The sequence below is a fragment of the Siniperca chuatsi genome, linkage group LG6 (genome assembly GCF_020085105.1).
Source record: "Siniperca chuatsi isolate FFG_IHB_CAS linkage group LG6, ASM2008510v1, whole genome shotgun sequence".
NCBI classification, from domain to species: Eukaryota; Metazoa; Chordata; class Actinopteri; order Centrarchiformes; family Sinipercidae; genus Siniperca; species Siniperca chuatsi.
The window spans coordinates 540,001-567,589 of NC_058047.1; the positions used below are offsets into that span (position 1 = coordinate 540,001).

General features: G+C 47.5%; 1 protein-coding gene across 6 annotated transcripts; it reads left to right on the plus strand.

Moving 5' to 3' along the window:
* Positions 1–685: 685 nt before the first annotated feature.
* On the plus strand, positions 686–27,589 carry ptbp1b (polypyrimidine tract binding protein 1b). 6 transcript variants are annotated; one of them, XM_044200325.1, is made up of 15 exons: positions 717–830; positions 4,400–4,433; positions 11,262–11,322; positions 11,548–11,720; positions 11,862–12,008; positions 14,188–14,316; positions 14,480–14,590; positions 14,692–14,869; positions 15,983–16,060; positions 16,528–16,670; positions 17,888–17,921; positions 19,748–19,840; positions 22,499–22,715; positions 22,848–22,925; positions 23,967–27,589. In XM_044200325.1, exons 1-15 carry the CDS (start codon positions 823–825, stop codon positions 24,097–24,099), a joined length of 1,617 nt encoding a protein of 538 aa, XP_044056260.1. In that variant the 5' UTR covers positions 717–822; the 3' UTR covers positions 24,100–27,589. The 6 variants fall into 6 exon arrangements, with proteins under 6 accessions (XP_044056263.1, XP_044056260.1, XP_044056261.1 ...); XM_044200326.1 differs by having other exon boundaries at positions 741–830; positions 4,403–4,433; XM_044200327.1 differs by lacking the exon at positions 717–830 and adding an exon at positions 2,550–2,721 and having other exon boundaries at positions 16,546–16,670.

Genomic DNA, 27,589 nt, shown 5'->3' on the forward strand with positions numbered 1-27,589 from the left:
GATGGAGGTTACAGCAACAGCGTACACATGGAGGGTGTTTAATTAGCTGATTCCAGTGTGTTCAGCCTCAGTATCTCTGAAAGGAGAAAGTAAAACTGGAACTGAATAGATCAAATAGAACAAATCCACATAACATGAACTTAGTATTTCTAAAATGCTGGCTAAAGCGCTGATTGTCTTTTATCTTCCTAATTCAGGAAAGGACTTCAGTGAATGTTAGAATATTATTTCCAGAAGGTTTTGAAACGCAGGTGGTGGAAAAATACACAATATCAGAAACATTAGTATGACTTTTGAAACTCTGCGTTGAACCGTAACAGATTTTTATCTAATGCACAAGATAAAAAATATGTTTGGTGACTTTGAACTGTATAAAAAGGCCTGCTGATAAACATGCGGGTGAAACGCGCATCAGTAATAACGCAGCCTTAATATGAGCACTTCATGTCAGGATAAATGTTGGTAAAGACTTGTGGACCATGGTGCCTTGTGGACCCGGGTCTTCTCACACGGGACGCCGACATGTGAGCGTTTTGCCCGGACACCCGCAGCGCAGAGTGTCCGCTGTTCTCCACCGAGACTCGCGTCATCATCCTCGGGGACTATCTTTGATCTCTGGAATCTCGGGTCTTTGTTGTTGCCCTCCTGATCAACCAGCCAATCAGCAGCCAGATCCGGTCTGGAACGCCCACAAATATTGCTAACGGTCCAATCAGGGCGCTCCTCCAGCCGGACGCCATTTTGTCAGCTTCCAGCAGCGGTGGTTGGGTGTCCTGCTGGCCGCTGGCTGGAACCTGTTGCTCCGCAGTTCCGTGTTGTGCAATGGACGGGTGAGTTATCCCATCGACTTACGTGCACACTGAAATTAATTTTAGTTTCTGTCTGTTTTACTTACACCCGAGAGCAGTAACCTAAATATGTCGCCAGATAATGTTTTTTTCCGGAGAACAGCTGGTGTTCTTGTTGTTAGCTTAGCTGTTGGTAAAGTTGTGTTTGTGGTTGGAGCAGGAAGCTAAGCTAGCCGAGCTAGCTGTAGTGCCTCGGAACGGGCCATTCTGTGCGGGCAGAACTCCATACCTGACTCCATTAACAAAAGCTGGCACTTAAACGTGGCCTCATTTACCCGCTAAAGCACATTTCTTTAACATATAACCTTGTATTTAAGATCTGATTGATAACTAAGTTTTGGGAAGAATCACTGAGCAGCGTACATAACGTCCAGTACGGCTTTACGATGTTCACACGCCCACTGTGGTGTATTTTACCTGACACATTTTGTCTGTCACTTGTAAAATTTTAGATATTGTTAAAATCTTATCTAAAGCTTCGTGTGTTGCATGTGTGCCGAATTGAAGAACGGTCCCAGTTGATTAGTTTAAAGTGTAAGAATCATATTCTAATAGGTTTGTGCTTTTGAGGATTTTGATGAGAACTTAAAAATGACAGTATTTCATATGTAGTTCAGTTTTACTTGCTCGAGTACGAACGGAAGTAACTGGTGCTCACATGTTGTAAAACTGTGCAATTCAGACTGGAGGCTTTAATTGAAGCGGATTATAATTTGGGTTTTTGCCCGAAAGGAAGTCACTTATGAAACTTGATTTTGTTAAGAATTAATGTAGCTTCGTGTGTTGCATGTGTTGTTCCGTATTAAAGAGTGGCTCCAGTTGGTTAGTTTAATGTGTAAGAATCATTTTCTAATAGGTTTGTGCTTTTGAGGATTGGGAAGAGAATTTAAAAATGACGGTATTTCATATGGAGTTCGGCGTAACGTTCTTCTTTGGCGAGTGCGAACGGAAGTAACTGGTGCTCAAATGTTGTTAAACGGTGTAATTTAGATTTCTTTCCAGCTGAATATAGCTGAAATTGAGTTATTAATCGCAAATATAGTAGATTTTAAATAGCTGTATTTCAACCTGCTAATACTGCAGCTCATTTAAAGACAGAACTAGTCTCATGTTGAACTCCATAGAGTTGTTGGCAAAGGGAGGAAACATGAGCTAACCAACCAGTTTGTCCTGCAGCTGGTGGAGGTTTCTGTTGATGCTATCAAAGACACAACAAATAAGGAGAAACAGACAGGTTTATTTTCCATTGACTACAGTATTGTTGATATATTAGTTATTGATGGGAAGGGTCAGTAAACATGTTACAGCCTCTGAAAACGGAGGTTGTGTGCTTTGTGCTTTGTTGTTGGATATGAAATCATGTCAGCCGCAGCCAGGAGCTGATCCTGACGCTCTGACTTCCTGGTGTGAATATTTGTGCGTTGTCAGGGCTCATTCTCGCCCTGAGGGGTCCTCTTCCAGCTGCTCCGCTGTCTGCACAGTCACATCAGCTTCAGCCTGACCAGCCGGTTTTACGTTAGCTCTTAGTTTTACCTTCGTGTGTGTGAGAGACTCGTGGTCCGACTCGGTGCTTCGTGTATTCATTCCCACATGTGACACGTACACTCGAACTGTCCTCCGGTACAGCTGGACTTGCCTTGAGTGTTTGTCTGTTGTGAGACTGTAGTATTGTTTATTTTATGTGTCTGTATTTCCCTTAAGGTTCCTAAAAATAACTGATCATGCAAAGAAACAGAGGCAGTGTCCCGTTGGTACACATTCAGCTAATTAATGCACAAACAATTACTAATGTTTGTTACAAACTGCCACGCCGCCGAAGGAATGAAGAGAGTTGATCTGCACGCACGTTAACGTTTAAAATGGAGCCGATCTGGTAAGAAGAAAACTCATTCTGTCGTCCGACAAGCTGCGACATTTTGTCTTTTAACTTCCTGTCCACACAGGAAGTGTGTCGCGTTGTGCTGTTGGACTTCTGTCACCTTTACCTGCTTTTTATCAAAGGAGTTGTCTGAGTGTGCGTCCAGGTCCAGGTCCAGGTCCAGTCAGCGTCCAGGTCCAGTCAGCGTCCAGGTCCAGTCAGAGTCCAGGTCCAGTCAGAGTCCGCGTTCAGGTCCCGGTCCAGGTCAGCGTCCAGGTCCAGGTCCAGGTCAGAGTCAGGGTCAGCGTCCAGGTCCAGTCAGAGTCCGCATTCAGGTCCAGGTCAGCGTCCAGGTCAGAGTCAGCGTTCAGGTCCAGTCAGAGTCCGCATTCAGGTCCAGGTCCAGGTCAGAGTCAGCGTCCAGGTCCAGTCACAGTCTGCATTCAGGTCCCAGTCCAGGTCAGCATCCAGGTCAGCGTCCAGGTCCAGGTCCAGGTCAGAGTCAGCGTTCAGGTCAGAGTCAGCGTCCTGGTCCTGGTCCAGGTGGATGTTGGGTCCAGGTTGCTGCTTGGCGTTCTCTGACTGGTGCTGATGGGGGATCGTAGTGGAAACAGACAGGAAGTGGATGGGAAGTAGACCTGCAGAGATCATCGGTGTGATGTCTAACCAGGTCTGATCGAAGCGGACTGCATGTTCGGTCCCCGTCACAGACGCTGTGTATTCAAACCACCCCTGATCTAATATCTGTGGACGTGGACGTATGGCGTCAGAAGGTCTGAGACGTGTTGGGGTTCGAGTCCGGAGGGAAAGGGGTTTTTGTGAGAACAGAAGTTGATGTGTGTTCAGGAGTTCGCAGCTCTGCTAACGTTAGCTAGTCTCCGAGCGATGGAGTGCAAAGTATCCGCTAAATCCAGAATGTGCGCAGACAGACACCTTAGCGCCGCACGCCGTCCAGGTGCCGCACTGCGACCTCACGGGTGAGCTCCGCCTTCGTTCCGTCAACATAACTTTATTAACAACGTGCACGTCGACTCGGATTCCAGCGGTCGCCGCGTTGGATCCCAACAGTTCTAATAACTCCGGAGCGTTTTGAAAGTCCAAAAGTAAAAACAAACAGGAAAGAGATCCGGATCTGTCCGCGTTTAACCTTTCGAACAAACAGTCTCTGCCGCTCGCCGCACGCACCTGTATTAAAGGTGCGATCTAACGGCACACGCCTTTCCTATGGCGCCACCTGTCCGCAGTGCTGTACCATTCACTTAAACATGTAACAAAATGCATTACACTTCGACAATATAATAAATATAACTAAATTCAATCATATTGACCACATCAACAAAAACTCTGACGATACAGTCCACGGAAACCCTCGTCTCACAGTGGTCTTCCTCGCCTCGCGGCCCGGCGCCCTCGCAGACGTGATGGCCGTGAACACATCGCGTCAGGGTGCGCTCTTTGGATTCGGCCTCAGGAAGTGAAATTGATGGATGCGGCTCAATAATCGGCAGATGAATTGAAAGTTATTGGCAGGACCTGGGGTTTTCAGTCAGCTGACGTCTCCTCTCTGCTGGGTTTCCTCTCCCTCCCTCGTCTCCTCAGGCAGCATCTCTTTAACCTCATTTTTAACCTTTTTTTGCTTGTTGTTTTGAGTTTCTCTCCCTGCTGCTTCTAACACGCTGTCTTTTCTTCACAGCAGTGTCCACCAAGATATAACAGTTGGTACTAAGGTAGGCACCTCTGCTTCCTCCTCCTCCTCCTCCTCCTCCTCCTCCTCCTCTGGTTGGTTTGTTTTCTGCTCTCTCAGGCCGTTTGCTTTCCATTAAGCGTCTGTCAGGACGGACGCGCTGCCATCTGGGAACAATTCAGAGGTTTTCTCTGTAATTAGTGTCCAGGTCGCTCAGTGTTGTAAACTCCAGCAGTAACTTAGTCACATTCCACAACAAGTCTGAGGATAATCAGATTAGTCAACAACAACAACACACTTGTTACGCTCCTGAAGCACCAAACGGCTGGTTTGACATCACTGAGCTCAGTCCTGCTCAGTCTCCGCTCTCTGCGCGCCGGTGGCCAGAGAGAATCCATCGGTCGGTTTAGTCTGCTTTCATTTTCTGTAAAATATGTTAAAACAGTCTTTTGAAAATACTATGATGGGGTGTTCAGGGACGCTCCGACATCAGAGATCTGATTCAGCTGCTGAAACGAGCCGCACAGGGCTTCGCTACCGAGCTGAAACGGTTAGTCGAGCGACAGGAAATGATTAGCCGTGAGTCATTTCATGAGGAGAAAACTTCTTAATGTGAATAGTTTCTGTTTTTCTCGGACAGAAAACGTGATGCTGGCTGTTTTCTGCCATTTTACAGACCAATTGATTTAATCATGATCAGTTTATAGATAGTAAAGATACATTTTATTATCCGTAAATTGATAATGAACGTACTCGTTAGCCGCAGCCCTACTATAATCAATAAGGCAGGGTCAAAGGCGACGGAGGTGCATTGCATTCACCAAAAAAGAAAATGGAGGCCGTATCTTGTAATTATGACGTAATCATAGATGTTATTGTGTAATATGAGAGTAAATATCAGCTGACCGTGTTGGATTTGTTCTTGAGATGAAACCGGTGATGAACCTTCAGAATAAAAGGACGTGTTGTTGTTCGGCAGCCTCGAACACACCAACATCTGCATCACCACCGGAGCTGAAGCCGTTAGCTTATTAACCGATTAGCTGCTCGACAGGAACGGTTTTAATAACCGAATAATCGTTTGATTAACTTTTTCAAGCAGAAATGCCAAGAATTAGCTTAAACGTGAGGATTCTCTGTTTTATATCTTTTGTAAATAAAAATATCCGTGGGTTTTGGACTGTTGGTCGGACAGAACGAGACATTTGAAGACGTCCCTTAACACTTTTACAGACAAAACGAACAGTCGATTCATTGAGAAATTAATCTGATGAATCGATAGTTGCAGCTCGAATCGTGATAACAGTATTATCTGTCTGCAACTTGCAGCCTGGAAGGAAATCTGATACCTGATGGGTGATTTGGAAAATGATCAGCGGGAATTTAATCTCCACCGTTTGTTGTTAATACGATGTTCGTAGTTTCTGTGTTGCATTATTTGAGTTTCTGAGGATTTTCTTTGCTCGTGCTTTAAATTGGTGTTATTTTAAATGAGGTTTTGTAGGCAGCCTGTGCTGTCGGACATGTTGTGCAGGAACATCAGGTGTTCACTTCCTGTAACAGCCCTGAACCAGTCTGTCTGCTCAGGTATTGGTGGTTTTATTGGAGCCCGCTGTTCGGTTTGATCACCTGTGATGGGCGTGGCCTCCGTGTACCTGAGGCTTGTCTTTGACACTGGTTGTTAACCGAGACATATTTTTAATTTCATAGAAGTGGATGTGTTGCTGCTGTTGATGGAGACTCAACTCTTCCTCCATCTGTTTCACATTAAAGTCTTTATTGTGAGAGGAGTATTTGCATGAAGGTGTGAGCTTTTTAAACAGCAGCTGGACGCCAGACGAGTGAAACGGCGTGAGAACAGCTAGATCCTGTTTTAAGGCCGTTACTGAGAGTTCAATGAAAGCTGATAATGATTCATCAGTTTTCGATAAAGATCCTTTAAAGGTAGACTGAGTAGCGGCGGCGGCCGAGCGAGCCGGAGAGCGAATGAAGAGAGGGAGCGGCGTTAGCGAGAACGAAGCAGCGAATCAGAGAAATAAAACGCTATTTTCTGATTGTTTCTAAAGCACAAATAAACACGGCCGCACCTCCGCGGCCTCTCTGCTCCACCTGTTTGTGTAGCTCCGCCCCGCCCTCGTCAGACAGACACCTGAAACGGTACCACCTCACAGCCTGCGCGCTGTTATTGGCTGGGGGCTCCACACCGCGCTGTTATTGGCTGGGGGCTCCACCCCGCGCTGTTATTGGCTGGGGGCTGCACACCGCGCTGTTATTGGCTGTGGGCTCCACACCGCGCTGTTATTGGCTGGGGGCTCCACCCCGCGCTGTTATTGGCTGGGGGCTGCACACCGCGCTGTTATTGGCTGGGGCTGCACACCGCTGTTATTGGCTGGGGCTCCACCCGCTGCTGTTGGCTGGGGCTGCACCCGCTGTTTATTATTGGGGGGCTGCACCCCGCTGTTATTAAAGGGGCTGCACCCACTGTTATTGGCTGGGGCTGCACACCGCGCTTTATTTGGCTGTTTTTAGAAACCCCTGCCTCTGCCTTTTTTAAATGTGGTTATTAAAGAGGCTGCGTCACCGATGGATTTTAAATCTTATTTTGTTGTTGCAGCTTTAATTAATGAGCGTGCGCGCTAACTGTGAAACTACTGAAACAGTTTCACATCCTTCACAGAGTGAATTCTGCTTCCTGTTTCATAATGTCCGACGCGTTAATGACAGGATGTGAAGGTGATTAATTAATGAATAATTAATGTTGTTGTTGATTCACGCAGCTGACGTGAAGGAAGCGTCGCTCAGATTATTACTGGAACTGTGTCGTTAACCTCTTCTGCGCCGGTCGCTGCGCCACGAGAAAATAGTTTTTATAAACCGACCTGAGAAGAATCTCAACGACAACTTGAATTAAATAAACAAATGGATTCGAGGCGTCAGAAGGTGAAACATGTTGCCGCTGAAGTCTTTCTGTTTAATCTGATTGTTCGAGTTGAAAGTTTTACAGAAATGTTTCCGATCGTCGTCGCGTCTTTAAGTTAAAGTGACTCGGGAGTTTCTTCAGACCGCCAGGTTCAAGTCGAGGTTCCGGTCCGAGCAGCTTGAAGCCGTCGGCTCGCCGGTGGGCAGACTGTTACTGTTATTGATCAGACCTCGTGTGCATGACGCCGCTGTAATGTGAAGTATCGGCCTGTTGATAAACTGAATTAACACCGACGGAGTCAGCTGTTCGCTGCAGACTTTTAGAAAGCGCTGCAGCGTGATATTTCAGCGGTGTGTGATCTCCCAGCAGCCTTTGCTCACATTCCTCTGCTCTCTCCTCAGTAATCATGTGCGATGTGCGTCCGGCAGGTTTTAAACCCGAACCGGAGCCAAAACCACATGAAAGCAGAGCGAGGCTGTGATCTGAGAGCAGGAAGTGACGGGAGCAGGGGCTGCTGGGAGGAGGAGGAGGAGGAGGAGGAGTCCTTGTGATGATCACAGCTCTCCTGTTTCCTCCTCTGGCCTCAGGCGAGTCATCTGAAACCACCATGGACACTCAGACCGGCTCCTGCTGAAGGGACAGTTCAGGGTCTCGTCCTGGAGCTGGTTCTGGTCTGGGAGAGTCCACTTTAATCAGCTGGTCTTTTCCAGATGTGAGACTCTGTAAAGACGAGCGGGAAAGCACGGGACAGAATCGGGGGGGGGAGCGTCTTTGAACTGGTTTCTGTACTTCCTCAGTTTTAACGCGTGGCTTGTGTGCAGACGAGGGGAGGGGACGGACAGGTGTCCTACAGCGCGTGTCGCTGTTGTCGGTTGCCAGGCAACAGCTTCACTTTACAGGTCGTCCTCTAACGGAGCCTGTGGTGTTTCCTCAGTGGACGCTTCCTGGAAAGGACGAGCTGCAGCTAACAATTGTTTTCATTGTTCACGTATCACAAAACAAGACGCTTGAAAACGTCCAACACGGCGTCTTCAGATGTCTGGTGTCCGACCAGCTGTCCAAAACCCAAACAGATTCAGTTTAATGTGATAAACAAACAGAAACCACAGAATAATTTGCCCTTTTTAAAGTATTTCTGGGGCTTTTTCAAGCTTTTGTCGGAGAGGTGGCGGTAAAGAGATGACAGGAAGTGAGGGGGACGTTGCAGTCTACGGGTGGAGCCTTAAACCCCTCGGGGACCGGGGCGTCTGGTGCTTTTGACAAATAACTAAAACAAATAATCAGATTAATGAGATACATTTTCTGTCGATGGGCTTCATCAGCGAGTCTGGTCGTTTGATTTGAAGAAACAGGAAGTGACACGAGAGAACAGCGGCACGTCCTCGGGACTGCTGTTAGCACAGTCGGCCTTTTTAAACAAGATGGCTGACTGTCTGTGGGTCTTTTGTCCTCCTGCTCAGCCCGAGGCAGGCGGCCGGCCGGTCGGCAGCTGTCAGGCAGCAGGTAGGGCGGGGGGGCGGCAGGGGGGGGGGGCGGCAGGGGGGGCAGGACTCAGGACTCAGGACTCAGGTTTCTGCTGTATTATTCATGTGAGTCAGTAACAAGATCTGAGCTCCTTTTGTTCGGATACAAACCTGCTCAGGTTCCTCCTCCTCTTCTCCTGAATCCCCCTGAAACAGATCTGAGCAAACGCACGCGTTATTGATCTGATTATTACGCTTGATTTACTTTCTGGGTTCATCGATTAGTCCAAAAAATAAAAATAAATAAATAAATGTTTTCCAAAAGCCCAGTTCGACGTCTTCAAATGTCGACCAGTCAAAAACCCCCAAAAACTGTGAGTCTAACGTCGCAGAAGATCCAGTGATCGTTCACGTTCGAGGAGCCGGAGCTATCGCTATTTAAAAGTGATCAGTCGATTAATCGTTTATCGGAACAAAGGGACGTTTGATTTATTTAATGTTGTTCTGTAATTCACAGTAGATACGCATACACATTCCTTCCTGTGTTCCTGTTTGACCGTTTATCGATCCGTCGCTCGTGTCACAGGTGGATCGGTGTGCGCGTGGTCTCGTCAGAACAACGGACCAGGTTTTCCACCAGAGAGCGCTGGCGGGTGGATCTTTACCACAATTCTTAAAGAAAACCCAACTCTAATGGATCCGCATCAGATAATAAAACGCTCCCGTCGGCTGACGTGTCATTACTGGACTCTGTCGAGCTCCCGGGTTTCCCATCGGCCTCGGATCCGGCGCCGTTCGAGCCGTGAAGCTTTCTGCAGTTGATCCGGCAGGAGAGTTTTCTCCTGTGCGGCGTGCTGGACCGCGGCGTGCTGGACCGCGCGTGCTGACCGCGGCGCGCTGAATCGCGGCGTGCTGACCGCGGCGTGCTGAATCGCGGCGTGCGTGCTGACGCGGCGTGCTGACCGCGGCGTGCTGGACCGGCGTGCTGACCGCGCGTGCTGAATCGCGGCGTGCTGACCGCGGCGTGCTGGACCGCGGGCGTGCTGGACGCGGCGTGCTGGACCGCGGCGTGCTGGACCGCGGCGTGCTGAATCGCGCGCGTGCTGGACGCGGCGTGCTGACCGCGGCGTGCTGGACCGCGGCGTGCTGAATCGCGGCGTGCTGACGCGGCGTGCTGACCGCGGCGTGCTGAATCGCGGCGTGCTGGACGCGGCGTGCTGGACCGCGGCGTGCTGAATCGCGGCGTGCTGGACCGCGGCGTGCTGGACCGCGGCGTGCTGAATCGCGGCGTGCTGAACCGCTGCGGCGTGCTGAATCGCGGCGTGCTGGACGCGGCGTGCTGGACCGCGGCGTGCTGACCGCGGCGTGCTGGAGCTTGTTGTGGTCTGAATCGCGGCGTGCTGACCGCGGCGTGCTGAATCGCGGCGTGCTGGACCGCGGGCGTGCTGGACCGCGGCGTGCCGACCGCGCCGTGCTGAATCGCGGCGTGCCGACCGCGCCGTGCTGAATCGCGGCGTGCCGACCGCTGGCGTGCTGACCGCGCGGCGTGCTGACCGCGGCGTGCTGAATCGCGGCGTGCTGACCGCGGCGTGGACGTATTTCTTCAGAGGATCAGAAGACGTTGCAGCGAGGACCGGCTGCTCCTGCGCTGAATCTGCTGAATGAGGCTCAGCCTGTTGGTCTGCATCTGGTTTTCATTGAGCTCCGCAGCTCAGGAATTCACCCCCTGCTGGGGGGGCGGGGGCGGAGGGGGCGGAGGGGGGGCGCACCGATCCGGCTGAAGCTGATGTTAGACCTGTTTTCAGTTTTGTTGCCGTTGACGACGGCTCCTGCGTGATGTGTCTGCTGTTGTTCTGTGCTAAAGGTGAAACGCCGCTCTTCGCTGACCTCCGGTGGCAGCAGCATTAACTGCACGAGCCACGTTTGGAGAATCTCTCCATGTTTTCACTGACTCAGCCGAAACTACAAGTCGAATTAATTGATTAGTCGATGGACCGAAAATTAATCTTCAACAATTATGATCGTTTTAATCTTTTGAAGTTTACGTTTCAAGCAAAAAATGAGAGAAACTTGCTGAAATGTGCAGATTTCATGCTTTAGTTTGTCTGATATGATAGCAGATTAAATATCTCTTTGTTGTTGGGAGGTCACGTTTATTTCATTGATCAGTTTAATTGATTACATATCCTGCAGGCTAATTAAGCAGCCTGTGTATTAAACTCAGCATTATTAAATTATCAGGTGCCGCTCAGATGAAGTGGACTCGCTTCTTCTTGTTTCCTGCTGCCGGTTTGCTGAAGTTCCCGTTTTATTTATATGTAAATAAAATGTGTGCGTGCGTGTGTGTGTGTGTGTGTGTGTGTGTGTGTGTGTGTGTGTGTGTGTGTGTGTGTGTGTGTGTGCGTGTGTGTGTGTGTGTGTGTGTGTGTGTGTGTGTGTGTGTGTGTGTTTACTGACCGTGGAGGTTAAACTGATTTTTCTGTTTCAGAGAGGATCTGACGAGCTTTTCTCCAGCGTCCCCAACGGCCCGTATATCATGAGCACCACAGGTCAGATATATATTATTATTTTTATTATATATTTTAAAAATACTCAACATTTCTACTCAGGCTTTTTCGTCAGCGCAGCTTCTTATTGGCTGAGGCGGCAGCCGGTCAGCAGCGGGGGGGCGGACGATGAGGGTCCCAGGACCACGTGACTCGTATCTCAGCACATCGCTGGTTCATATCGTCGCGTGCTCGTCTTGATACGCTGCTGTTTCCTGTCCTCTGTAGCCAATGGCAACGACAGCAAGAAGTTCAAAGGTGACATAAGAGGTCCCGGGGCGCCGTCCAGGGTCATCCACATCCGCAAGCTTCCCATCGACATCACGGAGGCCGAAGTGATCAGCCTCGGTCTGCCCTTCGGAGACGTCACCAACCTGCTGATGCTCAAAGCCAAGAACCAGGTGACTCTTATCTCGCTGTCCCGCAGAGCAGGTCTAGGCCGTACCCGTTATAGCATTATGAGTGCATGAGGTGCATCGTGGGAAGTCTCCCGGCCTTGTGTTGTCCTGGACTGTACTGACGCGTCCTGTGTGTCCTGTCAGGCCTTCTTAGAGATGAACTCGGAGGAAGCAGCTCAGAACATGGTGGGTTATTACTCCACGGTGATGCCCATCATCCGGCAGCATCCGGTCTACGTCCAGTTCTCCAACCACAAGGAGCTCAAGACTGACAACTCCCCCAACCAGGAGGTAGACCTCGCTCATTACTGTTAGCGTCTGTTAGCATACATACAGAGCCCAGCCACTGTTAGCATCTGTTAGCCACTGTTAGCATATATACAGAACCCAGCTGCTGTTAGCATCTGTTAGCCACTGTTAGCATATATACAGATCCCAGCTGCTGTTAGCATCTGTTAGCCACTGTTAGCATATATACAGATCCCAGCCACTGTTAGCATCTGTTAGCCACTGTTAGCATATATACAGAACCCAGCTGCTGTTAGCATCTGTTAGCCACTGTTAGCATATATACAGATCCCAGCCACTGTTAGCATCTGTTAGCCACTGTTAGCATATATACAGAACCCAGCTGCTGTTAGCATCTGTTAGCCACTGTTAGCATATATACAGAGCCCAGCCACTGTTAGCATCTGTTAGCCACTGTTAGCATATATACAGAACCCAGCCACTGTTAGCACCTGTTAGCATATATACAGAGCCCAGCCACTGTTAGCATCTGTTAGCATATATACAGAACCCAGCCACTGTTAGCACCTGTTGGCATATATACAGAGCCCAGCCTCTGTTAGCATCTGTTAGCCACTGTTAGCATATATACAGAACCCAGCCACTGTTAGCATCTGTTAGCATATATACAGAACCCAGCCTCTGTTAGCATATATACAGATCCCAGCCACTGTTAGCATCTGTTAGCATATATACAGATCCCAACCACTGTTAGCATCTGTTAGCATACATACAGATCCCAGCCACTGTTAGCACCTGTTAGCATATATACAGAGCCCAGCCTCTGTTAGCATCTGTTAGCATATATACAGAGCCCAGCCTCTGTTAGCATCTGTTAGCCACTGTTAGCATATATACAGATCCCAACCACTGTTAGCATCTGTTAGCATACATACAGATCCCAGCCTCTGTTAGCATCTGTTAGCATACATACAGATCCCAACCACTGTTAGCATCTGTTAGCATACATACAGATCCCAGCCACTGTTAGCACCTGTTAGCATATATACAGAGCCCAGCCTCTGTTAGCATCTGTTAGCCACTGTTAGCATATATACAGAACCCAGCTACTGTTAGCATATATACAGAACCCATCCACTGTTAGCATCTGTTAGCATATATACAGAACCCAGCCTCTGTTAGCATCTGTTAGCATACATACAGATCCCAACCTCTGTTAGCATCTGTTAGCTTACATACAGATCCCAGCCTCTGTTAGCATCTGTTAGCATACATACAGATCCCAGCCTCTGTTAGCATCTGTTAGCATATATACAGAGCCCAGCCTCTGTTAGCATCTGTTAGCATATATACAGAGCCCAGCCACTGTTAGCATCTGTTAGCCTCTGTTAGCATATATACAGAACCCAGCCACTGTTAGCATCTATTAGCTACTGTTAGCATATATTCAGAACCCAGCCACTGTTAGCATATATACATAATCCAGCCACTGTTAGCATCTCTTAGCCACTCTTAGCATATATACAGATCCCAGCCACTGTTAGCATCTCTTAGCCACTCTTAGCATATATACAGATCCCAGCCACTGTTAGCATCTGTTAGCCACTGTTAGCATATATACATAATCCAGCCGCTGTTAGCATTTGTTAGCCACTGTTAGCATACATGCATAATCCAGCCACTGTTAGCATATGTACATAATCCAGCGCTGTTAGCATATATACATAATCCAGCCACTGTTAGCATCTCTTAGCCACTCTTAGCATATATACAGATCCCAGCCACTGTTAGCATCTGTTAGCCACTGTTAGCATATATACATAACCCAGCCGCTGTTAGCATTTGTTAGCCACTGTTAGCATATATACATAATCCAGCAACTGTTAGCATCTCTTAGCCACTCTTAGCATATATACAGAACCCAGCCGCTGTTAGCATATGTACATAATCCAGCGCTGTTAGCATTTGTTAGCCACTGTTAGCATACATGCATAATCCAGCCACTGTTAGCATCTCTTAGCCACTCTTAGCATATATACAGATCCCAGCCACTGTTAGCACCTGTTAGCCACTGTTAGCATATATACAGAACCCAGCCGCTGTTAGCACCTGTTAGCCACTGTTAGCATATATACATAATCCATACAGAACCCAGCCACTGTTAGCATTTTTTAGCCACTGTTAGCATGTGTTCATCCTCCATCCCTCCATCTTCCCTCAGAGGGCCCAAGCGGCTCTTCGGGCCCTCAGTACGTCTCATGTGGACGCGGCTGTGCCGGCTCCGAGCTCGGTGCTGAGGGTGGTGGTGGAGAACCTGGTCTACCCCGTCTCCCTGGACGCCCTCTGCCAGGTAACACGACACGACACAAACAAGCACACAATCACTGGGGTTAGCTTCAAATTTAGCGTACAGACATCTCTGTTCTCAGATCTGTCTCTCAGAGAGAAAGAGAAGAAGAGCATTGTACTTTTCCTTTAATAGTTGATCAGTTCAGCTCCTCTCTGGTCCTCAGATCTTCTCAAAGTTCGGCACGGTGCTGAGGATCATCGTCTTCACCAAGAACAGCCAGTTCCAGGCTCTGCTGCAGTATCCGGACGGAGCGTCCGCCCAGGCGGCTAAACTGGTGAGCGTTTGTTTGTTCTGAATACTTTCCAGTAAACGGCTGTGCGGCGTGTTGGCCTCTTTAATCACCTGCGTTAACCTGCCGCCGTCTGCGTGTTTCAGTCTCTGGACGGACAGAACATCTACAACGGCTGCTGCACGCTGAGGATCAGCTTCTCCAAACTCACCAGCCTCAACGTCAAATACAACAACGAGAAGAGCCGCGACTTCACCAGACCGGACCTGCCCTCCGGAGACAGCCAGCCCACCATGGAGCACCCGGCCATGGCTACGGCCTTCAGTAAGACCCGACAACGCCGCGGCTTCAGACCACAGGAGGCCGTCCCTGACGGAGACCGGAGACACGTCGGTGCTAATTCACAGACACAGCGGGCCTTCGTGCAGGACGCTGCTGTAACGTTAGCTCGTTAGCTTAAAGTGTGCACGTTAACTCTCCGGGAAAGCTTTTGTTTTAGTGTGCGTTCAGTGTGACGCGACACGATGCGGTCAGCGGAAACATGAATCTAAATTGAGACAAAAAATGGCCCAAACGACGTAGAAGACGGCGAGCTGTAATCTTCTGACCCAGGTGTGGGCAAACTACGGCCCGCGGGCAACACACGGCCCGTTGGGCTTATTAATCCGGCCCGCCGAACGTGACCAAATTATATTAAAATAGGTACGGGTGAACCTTCCCCCTGTAATGCCCACGTTTCCCCAAAAGATGGCGCGCTTCAGCTACACTGACCTTGTTCGCGCGTGTTACTCTCTTCTTCTCTTATGAGCCCTTCTGCAGAAATGAGCTCATCAAAGAAAAGAGAAGCGAGCGCCGAGCGTTCAATACGGAGCGGACAGCTGAATGTTTCTTCTCTGAAGTCCGATCAAAGGCCGTGTGCCTGATGTGAAACTGTCGCGGTTTTCAGAGATATGAGCCGTCACTTTGCTACGAAGAACGGGCGGCTACGCTAGCAAGCAGCCGGCGCAGGAGCGGGCGGCTACGCTAGCAAGCAGCCGGCGCAGGAGCGGGCGGCTACGCTAGCAAGCAGCCGGCGCAGGAGCGGGCGGCTACGCTAGCAAGCAGCCTGCGCAGGAGCGGGCGGCTGCGGCTCAGAGGCCGGCGGCTAATTTACAGACTCGGCGACATTTTTTTCACCGGCAAACTGCGTTTTTCTGCTGCTGTTTATTCAGCTGAAATTTAATAAATTAATTATTAATTTAATTAATGCATTTGGAAAACAATTTGTACAGTGAGCCTTGCTTATTCATGCTTTGCTACATGTTACAGGCCAAATCTCTAATGTAATGTTATATATATTATATTATATTATATGTCACGTTTTAGAGCCTGTTGCGGCAGAAGGTTTAGCCCGTCCCTGTTCTGGCCTGTAAGTCAGGTGTTGTTTCTTCTCCGCAGCTCCAGGTATCATCTCAGCTTCTCCGTACGCCGGAGCGACTCACGGCTTCCCGCCAGCCTTCGCCCTCCAGCCTGCAAGTGAGTCTCTCACCTGTCGAGATCCAGTCAGACACCCAGCCGATTACATCACTCTGACATCATCACGTGAATAATTCACGATAGGACTCGATGCACAGATAAAAGTCAGAATCACAACTTTATATTGTTACTGTCACAAAGACGTGAGTTCATTTTATAGTTAAATCCCGTTTTAAGGTGGTTTTCTTAAATTCAGCTCACTCCCGTTGTGCAGCGGCAGTAATCTGTGCTGTCTGTAACCATGGCGACGGGTCAGCCAGTCACGAGTCACATGATCAGCACTCAGCCAGTCATGTTCTGCTGCCTTTATTTCAAAATAAGAGCGTGCTGTTCTCAGAAGAGACGCGGCGCCTTGTGTTTAGAGACGCAGGTCATCTGGATTCTTGTAGTCTGGATTGTTGTCTTGGTGTCCGCCGGACGTCTCCTGCAGTTTTTAGATTGTTGTTTGCTCGTCTCACCTCTCCCAGTGTCCTTCCCCTATCCAGGCCTGACGGTCCCCACTCTGCCCGGAGGCCTGGCCTCGCTGTCCCTCCCCGGGGCCACCAGGCTGGGATTCCCCCCCCTCCCTGCTGGAGTCTGTGTCCTGCTGATCAGCAACCTGAACCCTGAGGTGGGTCCTTTTATTCTGAGTCTCTAAATCCCTCCCATCGTCTTGTCGTCACCTTCACCTGGTTCGTCGTCAGGAAGTGATCCGTCTGAAGGCCTTTAACCCTTCGACGTCAACAAGCCGTCTAACAGCTGATGTCATGAGGTTTTATGTTCTGTTTTTACAAGATCAGCCTAATATTATTATTATTATTATTATTATTATATATTTCCCCGCTACACTCACAGCTCTAGATAAACCAGATCCTCTTTACATTCACTGACTCTTCTGTGCAGCGTGAAGTAGAATAAAGTTCAGGAGCAGAGGTTTCTAAGGACGGTTTGTCCCCAACTCACGATTTTATTTAATTTATTTTCTTACACAAATGCAGAAAGACTAAAAACATGGAGGATGACTTTTTCCTGCTTATTTAAAAGGAACAGGTGCCTCGCGCGGTCTGTGCCAGCAGCACAGACGTCCGCTCTGATCATCAGTTTCACCTGTACAGGTCGGCTCAGTGCGTGGGCGTCGCCCCGCGCTTCTGCAGTCAGTGTAGGAGGAAACGATGCAACACCTGACACCGATTAAACTTTGCTTGTTTTAATCTCAACACCATCCACATGTGTTATGTTTGTCCAGCTGTGTGCGTTGCATTGTGGGAAACGGTGTCCATTAACAGCGCACTGAAAAATCAAGTGTTCCTTAGTTAAAGTAAACGCACTGCACCGGTGTGATGTCACCGACATTACAGCCAGTCAGAGAGGTCGGACGTCACAGCCCTCCGAAGGGAAACCTGGTTCACGTCCGCCAGTCCAGCCGGACTCTGAATCACTTTCCTGATCGTGCAGTTTGATTGGCCGTTGAGTCTCTGATGTCGGTGGTTGTGTTTTTTACCTTTTTTGTCTCGCCTCCTGACTTCCTGTAATGTTTTTAATGCTTTCAAATTTAACCATGTTGTCATGAGACTACACACACACACACACACACACACACACACACACACACACACACACACACACACACACACTGTCCAGTCATGTGTGAACGTGTTCTCGTCATATTGCCATTATCTGATCGCTCCTCTCCAAAGGTAATTAACCTTCTGATTGACCCCTCACCTGTCTTTTTTTTTTCCCCCTTTTTAATTTGTTGCCATGGAAACGCCTCGGACCCTCCACCTGTCCTGCCCTCCCACCTTTACCTGTCCTGTCCCTCCGCTGCCTTCTCTGCTGTCTTTAAAGAGAGTTACGCCCCACTGCCTCTTTATTCTCTTCGGTATGTTGTCACTAGCTTCTTATTTTGAATTATCAGTGCCACCTGGTTGTTCTGATTTTAAGTTTCTGTTTGTTTTTCCTCTTTTTTTAAATTTGTTTTTAATGAAAAAATGAGTGTCTGCTGGTTTTCTGTCAGATTTTGCGTGTTTTGATTTGAGTTTTAATCACAATATTTGCAGCTTCCCTTGCGGGACCGTTCACGCGGTGAACGAAAACACTGTTTAAATATCGGACGGTTAAAATAGTGAAAGAATATGTAGATGTGGAAAATAATAAATATGAACATTTAAAAAGACTAAATAGAAAATAAATAATCATAATCACAATCATAAATAAAAAGAAATGATATTAGATGATTTTAAAATGAATAAACCTCCATGGCGTGACGGGAAATCACCTTTTCCTGTCAGACTTTAACAAAGACTCACTTCTTTTAATAATCAGTCCGTCAGAACATTTAGTGGCTGTTAAAGTCGACGGTCGGCCGCTGCAGCAGCTGCCTGGACTTCTTCTAAAGGTTCAGTTCACCCAAATTACAAACCATTTCCTGCCGTCCCCCCAGCAGTGTCTGTGCGCTCAGGTGGTTTTGGTTTTGTGTGTCCAAGTTTGGAGACTCGTGTCTCTGAGATCTCAGCCCAGCGGAGGCGAATGGAGTTCAGTTTGTGCTGCTCACGGCGTCGAAACCTTCAACGGCAACGTCCCTCAGGAACAGGGTCCCTGTTGTCCCGGCAGCTAGTTCTGTTTTGGATCCGGTTCCTGTCTCGCTAAACTCTGGAGCCAACAAATCAGAATCTTCTGTAACGACGTTAACATTCATTCGCCTCTCGTTTTTAGTCGGAGCCGATTGCGATCAGATGTCATTACGGTAGGAGTCAGACTCTCCCGGTTCGACCTGGACCGGATCAATAACTGCAGCTGATCAGCTCCGTCGCTGCGAATCAGGAGCTCCGGTATTTAATGAGCAATAAGCCGGCTCCGGCTGTTATTTCAGTGTTAGTGCAGATCTCACCTGAAGTGAGTTTCTTTTCTGTAACGTTTGTTTTTAATGTTGAAAGCTGAATCCAGATTCAAGAACGGAAGCGATTTTAGATTCGATGAAAGCAGAAACGCGGTTTCCGTTGGATCTCCGTTCTGCGTCTCTGCTGCGAGCAGCACAAACTGAACGCCACCTGCACAGTACTGAGGCGGAGGCAGAAGCTCAGGAAGCGTTCTCCAGTCGTCTCTGCGATTAAACGCGAGAGTGAAGCGTTGTAGAATGAATCACACAAGCTGCATTTATTGAGTTTCATCTTATTTCAGTGAGTTTTTGAGTTTGCATGCCGGGTTTCTTTCAGTTTGCATGTCCTCAGTGCTGAATCAGCTGCTCTTGTTTTATTTTTGTTTTAGTCAACACTCCCATAATTCATAGCTCCTACACGGTGTAATCTGCCATTTTAATTTTCTCTGACCCTTACCCTTAATTTCCTCACTGCATTTCCTGTGTATAACATTCAGAACCTTCTAAATTAAGTTTGCAAATTTGTTAGCGTTCCCACTTCCTGGCAGCAGCGTCTCACTGCTGCTCCTCCCTCCACCTGCAGGGTTTACATCCAGCGCAGTATCAGAGCGAGCCCCCCGTTTCTCAGTTAAATCTGCTCCATATGAGTCGAATTTGACCGTTAGTCTAAGGGTCAGTGGCTTGGCAGGCTGCAGTCAGACCAGTTTCCCCCACAGCTTCCTGTAGGGTTTAACGGGTGACGCTTTATGAGTAGATCATTATGTTTGTATGACTTCCTGTGTAACAAGAATTTAACCTGTTTTTTTATTTGTTTCTGGCTGTGTGTTAAGGCGTTTATGGCGACGTGATGAGAGTGAAGATTCTGTTCAACAAGAAGGAGAACGCTCTGATTCAGATGTCCGACAGCACGCAGGCTCAGCTAGGTAACCTCCCGCACGTGCTCAGTGGGCTCCGCCGGTGCTCACTCAGGATTCCTGCTGCACGGCTCTTTTCAAAATGTCTGAAAACATTTAAAATGTACCTGTGTGGGGCGTCTGTGGATAAGATGCATACCAAATGCTGTGACCACCATGTCCCCGGTTCGATTCTGGCCGGGGAACTTTGTTGCATGTCACCTTCTCCCCTCACTTCCTGTTATCAGAGTCAGAAATCCTGTATTGATCCTCGAGGGGAAACTCTTTCGTTCCAGCAGCTCGCTGTCACGTCAGCGCACACAGTACGCAGTATTGTACGCTTTCAAATAAATGCAGAAATTCCCCTCGAAATACTTTTATTAACGATCAGGTTCCACGTTACAGACGCCGGTGAGAATAGATGCTAGGTATTTTTCCGGCCAGCAGCAACTTAATTATCAAATGTTAATATTTAGCTTTATATGCTTGTGATCTCAAGATAAAGGAGATGAAGTGTGTAGTGGTGATATCTTCAGAAAAGTCTTGATCATGAGATGTTCACACTGTGATACAAAGATAATAGACTACAAACATTATCAGCGACGCAGTCCTGTCAAATATTTTTACAGTTTTTCTTTACTGTGCTACTGCAATATAAATTTCCCTCAGGGTAACATAAAGATTCAGCTGTGCTTTATAAGTTTTCATAAGAGTTCTAGTCAGAAGCTTTATTGCAGAACATTTCCAGGTGCCCACCACTCTGCACAGATGTTTGTTTACCGCTGTAATGCTGCGTGGCAGTTAGGGGGGTGAAGTGAGTTATCCAGGAGCAGCTGCAGTAGCACTAACAACCACCAGGTGGCGCATGTGAGCAGGCAAGTGTTGAGACACTGCATGCTGGGCAAGCAGGCGACGGGGGAAAGGCAAACGCCATGTAACCCCGTGAGAATGAGTCGCAGCACGCCAGTTTCTGCCGGCCTGTACAGCACTCACACCTTACAGAGTCTTAATGTTTTTAAGCATATTTTCAGTTGTACTCAAATTAGGTTTTTAAATACGTGGGCTCTCAAATTCACTCCGTCAAAGTAAAGGACGTGCTGATAAAACCCTTTGATTCCTAACAAACTTTGACTTGAAGTGTCATTACATTATTTCATCTTAGGTCGTTATTACTGTAAATGTGTGAAACTCACACTGTCGAGCCAGAACAGCCCAAAATATGTGCTGATACAACCTTTTAATTCATGGATCTCCAGAAATACAGTTACAGTGTGGATGCAGTATTTGCCGGACTGGTGAATATTAACATATTTTCAGCAGATAGGCTGACGCTGACCCGGTAGCTCACCTCATAGAGTGCGTACCATTTAAGCTGCAGTTATTACCGCGGCGGCTCGGGTTCGATTCCAACCCTTTGCTCCTAAAAATAATCTTTTAAAATAAACAGTCCCTGTTAACATGCGGAGTGCATGTGATAACATAAAACGTCTGGTAATCCAAACGTCAATTGTTGAAATTAGTGGTTAATTAGCTATAGGCCTACTGAATATTTGAATGTGTACAATCATTTGTTGATGCATTTTTTGTTATGGGGACCTGACAATATGAACATTACGTGATTAGGTAGCGCCTTTCACAGACACCAGTCACAGAAATCAATCAAAATAAGATCACATAAAATCTGTTTCATTTAGATAAATAAAGTTAAAACACCAGATAATATATACAAGGGGAACAGACACAAGACACGAGTTAAAACATAAAATAGCACATGCTACCTAAATGCCTCTCTGAACAGATGGGTTTTTAGCTGCTTTTTAAGAGTCCAGAGTCTAAAGAGCTCAGGCTAACTGGGAGACTATTCCAAAGCTTAGGGGCAGCTGACTGGAAAGCGCAATCTCCCCGAGTCTTAAAACGTGTCTGAGGTACGCTTAGGTCCTCTACCCAGGGGTTTCTAAGAGCTCGGCTCGTGGTGTGGGGAAACAGAAGGTCCGTGACGTACTGTGGAGCTTGGTCACGTAGGGCTCTATAAGTGAGAACAAAATGTTTTAAAGTGATGTCTGAAATAACAGGAAGCCAGTGCAGAGAGGTTGAGATCGGCGTAATACGTGACCTTGGACGATTCGTTAACGGTGTAAGGTCGATTTTATTAAGACAGGTAAAAAGAGAATTACAGTAGTCCAAACGTGATGAGATAAACGCATGTCCATTTCACGACAGACCTAAGTTTGGCTATGTTTCTTTAGGTGAGAGAAACACGATCGAGTCAGCGTCCTAATGTGATGCATCGAGTCAGCGAGCAGAAATGCGAACAGCCATTACAACCCACATGTTGGTCGAAGGGCGTGTTATCCTAAAGTCCTTTCAACCGGATTCAAGCACACTGCTGCTACTTAGCATCTACAGTTATCAAGTGTAGCCCACACTTATCCCCCCCAGTGAAACAAGGAACATCTGTAACTATTATATTCTCAAAATATTATTTAAGTTTTGTTTTGTTTTTTTAAAAAAGGAGCGAGAAAAAACATTTGCTGGAAAAAATACCATATTAAAGGAAGCAAAAAAAACAACCTAAATATGTGAGTGTATTACAGGAAAAGAAGAAGAAGAAAAATGAAATAATAAAATAAATACTTAAATAATGTAGTCAGAAACTTGAGCAGCGTTCTTCACCTGTCTGGTTTGCAGCCATGAGCCACCTGAGTGGCCAGCAGCTGCATGGCAAGTCTCTGCGCATCACGCTGTCCAAACACACCAGTGTCCAGCTGCCCCGTGAAGGCCACGAGGACCAGGGCCTGACCAAAGACTACAGCAACTCCCCCCTGCACCGCTTCAAGAAGCCTGGCTCCAAAAACTACTCCAACATCTTCCCACCTTCTGCCACCTTACACCTCTCCAACATCCCGTAAGGAACATCAACACCTGGCCTGTAGTCCACGCTTTATACGCCAGGCTAAAACAACCGGCAACATTTCTCAAATCAGACATGTGAAACAGTATGTGACCTGTAATGCTAATGTTACTTTTGTGTTTGTAGGCCGTCTGTGGTTGAGGACGACCTGAAGATGCTGTTTTCCAGCTCAGGAGCCATGGTCAAGGCCTTCAAGTTCTTCCAGTGAGTCATACATTTAGCCTTATCGATGCCCGTCTTATTCATTAAACCTCCGCCTCTCACTCCAAAGTTCTGCCTCTCGCACTGCCCTCCTTTATTCCAAAGTCAAGGAACCCCTTGTCCTGAAGCCTTCATCCTTGTCCTGTAACTGCATGTCCTTGTCCTGAAGCCCATGTCCCTGTCTTCACCCTTTATCCTTGCCCTAAAGTTCCTGACTTCGCCCTTTGCCCTGACCAAGGTCCCCAGACCTTGCCTTCATCCTTCTACTGAAGCATTCATTCTTGCCCTGAAGTCCCTGTCCTTGTCCCACCATGAAGCCTTCATCCTTGCCTGGATCCTTGCACTGAAGTCCCTGTTCCTGTCCTGAAGCGCTTGTCCTTGCCCTGAAGTCTTTGTGCTTGCCCTGGCATCTTCTTCCTTTGCATGAAGCCCTTTTCCTTGTCCTGAAGTCCCTTTGAAGTGCTCTGCTTTGAAGCTTTCGTCCATTCCCTAAAGCCTTCGCTGTTTCCTTAAAACCCTGATCCTTGCCCCAAAACCATATCCTTCCCTCGAAGCCGCTATCCTTGCCCTGATCCTTCCCTCGAAACCGTTATCCTTGCCCTGAAGTTCCTGTCCTTTTCGTATCCCGAAGCCTTCATCTTTTCCTTTTATTTTTGCCATGAAGCCTTCGTCCAGGTCCTAAAACCTTTATCCTTGCCCCCGAGCCCGTCTTTGCCTTGAAGTCTTTGTGCTTGCCTCAAAACTTTCGCAGTTGCCCTGAAGCCCTTATCCTTATCCTGAGGCCCCTGCCCCTAAAGCCATCACCTGTGCCCGAATCCTTCGGCCTTACCCCGAAGCCCCTGTCCTTGCCATGTCCTGAAGCCTTCATCGTGGCCTCGAAGCCTTTGTATTTGCCCCGAAACCCCTGCGCTTGCCCCATAGTCTCTGTGTTTGCCCTGCCCTGAAGTCTTCATCCTTGCCCTAAAACCCCTGAAATGTAATCATGTGACCTCATGGACTTCCTGTATATAGAGTCTGATAGCCTCCCGCTGGTTTCTCCTTCAGGAAGGACCACAAGATGGCTCTGATCCAGATGGGCTCAGTGGAGGAGGCCATCGAGTCCCTCATCGAGTTCCACAACCACGACCTGGGAGAGAACCACCACCTACGGGTCTCCTTCTCCAAGTCCTCCATCTGAGCCTCAGACTTCACCATCTGAATCCTCCACGCTCCTCCGAGAGCGGACTTGATGGTGTCCACTACACTCCGATCATTCCAGCACATGTCTGCAGAAACCACCGTGAAGTCTGGTGTGATGTTAAATTATTTTTAAAAACTCACTGTTAGGTTATTTGCCTTCAAAGAGGATTAGGGTCATTTTAAGAAATATTAGAGTTCTGAGATTATTCTCGGTTCTGGAGAAAGTCAGAATTATACAATAATCTCCGGAAAATTCTGTATTCTGAGTTTTTCAGGATTTTTGGATTAAATCGGATACTCAGATTACAGTCTTTCTGTTTGAAGTTGTTACCTTTTTAGCCTCTCTTGCCTTTTGACTTTAATCCCAGAATTAAGGAATTAAACTCAGCCTTCTAAATTTACTTCTCGGGAACTCTGACTAAAGTTCTTTAAATTCTGATTGAATTAACTCTGAATTCTTTCATTAATCTCAGATTCAGTTTTCCATTTTTTTTTTTTTTTGCTGTGGTCCTAATCCTCTCCTTTTTGAAGTTTCCCCTTTTGAAGTAACACTTCTATATTTAAAATGTCCAATCTGACAACGTTTGGGAAGTCATGGATTTACCCTGAAGCTGTCAGATTTTAGTCAGGGCCTCGTTAAGAAAGGCCTGGTTTGGCCTTCAGATGACCCCTGTGCCTTATTCCTGGAGTCAGAATGACCCTGACTTTGACATGTTTTAAAAAAAAGAAAATCTCCCATCATGCCTCTGTAAATTGGCAAAGAGCAGGTTTACAGTTGATAAAGGTTTACTGTTGATGAGATGTATTGCAGATATATCCATATTTTATGTGTATTTTATTGGTGTTGTTTTCCAGTCCTTTATGTTAGTGTTTTGTACTGCTGGTTACTGTAGCGTCAAACATGTGAACTGATTCTGTTTTAGCGGGTTTGCTGGGTCTTTAGTCGTAGATGCAGTTCTCTATTTCTTTCTGTTACTTTTTGATTTCTTTATTTCCATGTATGCAATCACGTTTTATTCAAATCAAATATGGTAGCAATATTTTAATCATTCCTGAACTTGTTTTTGGTGTCTTGGCGGTTCTTCTCGCCGCTCTGCTGCCTCTTACGATCCGCAGACGATTGTTGTTTTGTTTAGTTTTTTTTTTTCGTGTTCTGTTGGACTTGTGAATCACGACGTTAGCTTGTCTCGTCTGTCGCGTTGCCTCTCTGAACGGTTTTATTTATAACTTTGTGATCCACTACAGCTGAAACCAAAAACGGCCTTCTAGATGCAAACAAATCCGCCTCCCTCAGGTTTCTGGTTTTAAGGACTAAAAACAAAACAAAAAGATGGTGAAGTGGTTTAGGCTTTGTTTGTGTTTTCCTGTGGGAATGTTTTTATTCATTTCTCGACTGCTTCACTGGATTCAGCCCACCGGTGCGACTTCAGTCTCTATTGCAAAATTCAGATGTAATGTGGAGTGCCTTCAACGCAGCGCTGAGTCGTACATCAGGTATTAATTGCTCTATATTCGGAGAAGAAGGTTTGACGGAGAAGAAGCCCCGCAGCCGTCAGAAATGTACTGAAACCAGAAGTTGCTGGTTTGGTTTATCTGTGTGTCTTAATATTATTACGTCGACTTTCCAGCCACTCGGACGTCCACCTGGACTTCATCGTGACGAAGTTCCTTCGCCGTCTGAACTGAACGTTTCCTCTAACGAGCTGCTGAGGATTTTACAGTCATGGTGCATTCAAGACACCTGGGAGGTTTCGGTAGATGAGGTTTTAAAACTAACTGTCCCGGTTCAGGCTCTTCCTCCGTCATTTCCAGACCGAACTGAACAGAAGTCCTGTCTCATTCCAGAGGCTCAGAAAAGGGCGGCCGCCTTCTGCCTGAACTTCGACGCAACTCGCGTCCGCAGCCCATCGCACATCAGGAAACTCTTGGCGGTCTCCTCTGATCGCAGCGCTGCGACGTTGGTCTGAAAGTTAAACGCTGTCAGAGAAACACGGTGTAATCTCTGGTTGGCTGATGTCCACCGGTGGTCGATTTACGGTCTTGGAGACCAAAGACGGCCTTTTGTCAGAAATTCAGGACCAAATTCTCACAATCTGACTGCTGCTAAGATTCATGTCTACAAACCAGCCAATCAGAACACAGCAGGAAATGCATGCAGGATGGACACAGTTCAGTAGACAAACACACAGATACCGAGCAGGTAGATCGACTCTCAAGCACCATTTTTTTTTAATATAGTAAATAAAAAGATCTCTGTGGCCGAAGTGCTGCAGATGTGAGCTGTCTGACAGATTTTAACATCACGTCGTCGTGTCGCCGGGCCAGAACTTTGTAATCTGAGGTCAGCGTTTAAAAACATTCTTTCTTTATATTTCTTTAATATCGGCATCTGGTCACTGTGGTTTTCTATCAGAAAAAGCAAATGTTAACAGCAGGTCTGTGACAAAGGATGCAAACTGGTCTCCTGCATGTCCGTAGTTCCTGCGGGGGGGTGAAGCGTCGAACCGTGGCGTTTGAGAGGGATTGAACTCCGACTGAACCGGGGAAGCTGCTGCCAGTTTGCATCGTCACCATGACGCCTTTTCAGCTCTCTACACAAAGGACGCGCTACGTCCTGCATTAGCACTGAACGACACCGGACTGTTAGCTGCAGTTACCGCCGACAGTCCTCCAAACGGACGTCATCCAGTCTGGCACAGACCGAGACCAGGATTTTATTAGACCGCCTTACACAGTGACATCACGTGAACCCGTAACAGTCGGCGTCTGGCCTCTCCGCGTGCGCGTGCAACGTGTGATTTACATACTACGCTCTGATTGGACAGTTGTCGTACGACACACCAGGAAGTGTGTTTGTTTCCAGAGTACAGCTGTCTGCAGTTCGCCTTGTTGAAACTGTTTTTAATCAAACATTACAAAAACAAAATTCAATTCAAAAGGGCTTTATTGGCACGGGATACAAATAACAAGCGGCCCTCGTCACGCCGTAAACCGACGACGAAGCTCCTGCTGGACGTAAATAGGAGTTAATTAGTTTAATTAACCTTTCAGGAGTTCCTCTTGTGTCGGCCGACAGATAAATACAACCACAGCAGACAGACTTAAAGTCCAGTGTTTGGACATCACTACGTGGCGGCCGAGACGCTCAGTCACACACATCAGGACACATTTACCTTTGGACAGGTTTTCCCAGGTGACTTGAATGCATCGCAGACCTTCAGTGTCGGGTGAGGCGGGTGAGGCGGGTGAGGCGGGAGCGGGACCAGTCAGTCAGATACAGGTGGAGGGTGGGTGGGGGAGGGCGGGGGGTTGATGACGCGTGTACATATGTGTTTTATACCACAGTTACGTGTCCGAGAGCTGATTGTTGGTTTTATATCTGATGAAACGTGTATATTTTGATTAAAGTGTGCGACCGGTTCTGAGCCTTTACACTGTTTGTGTCACATAGAAAAAAAACCCAGATTAAATCACTTTTTATCTAAAAA

Excerpts from the sequence above, each read along its gene's own strand:
- ptbp1b (XM_044200323.1), top strand. Across the intron at positions 4,434-11,261 it reads ATATAACAGTTGGTACTAAG|AGAGGATCTGACGAGCTTTT; the intron begins GTAGGCACCTCT and ends TTTCTGTTTCAG. Across the intron at positions 22,926-23,966 it reads AAGGCCTTCAAGTTCTTCCA|GAAGGACCACAAGATGGCTC; the intron begins GTGAGTCATACA and ends TTTCTCCTTCAG.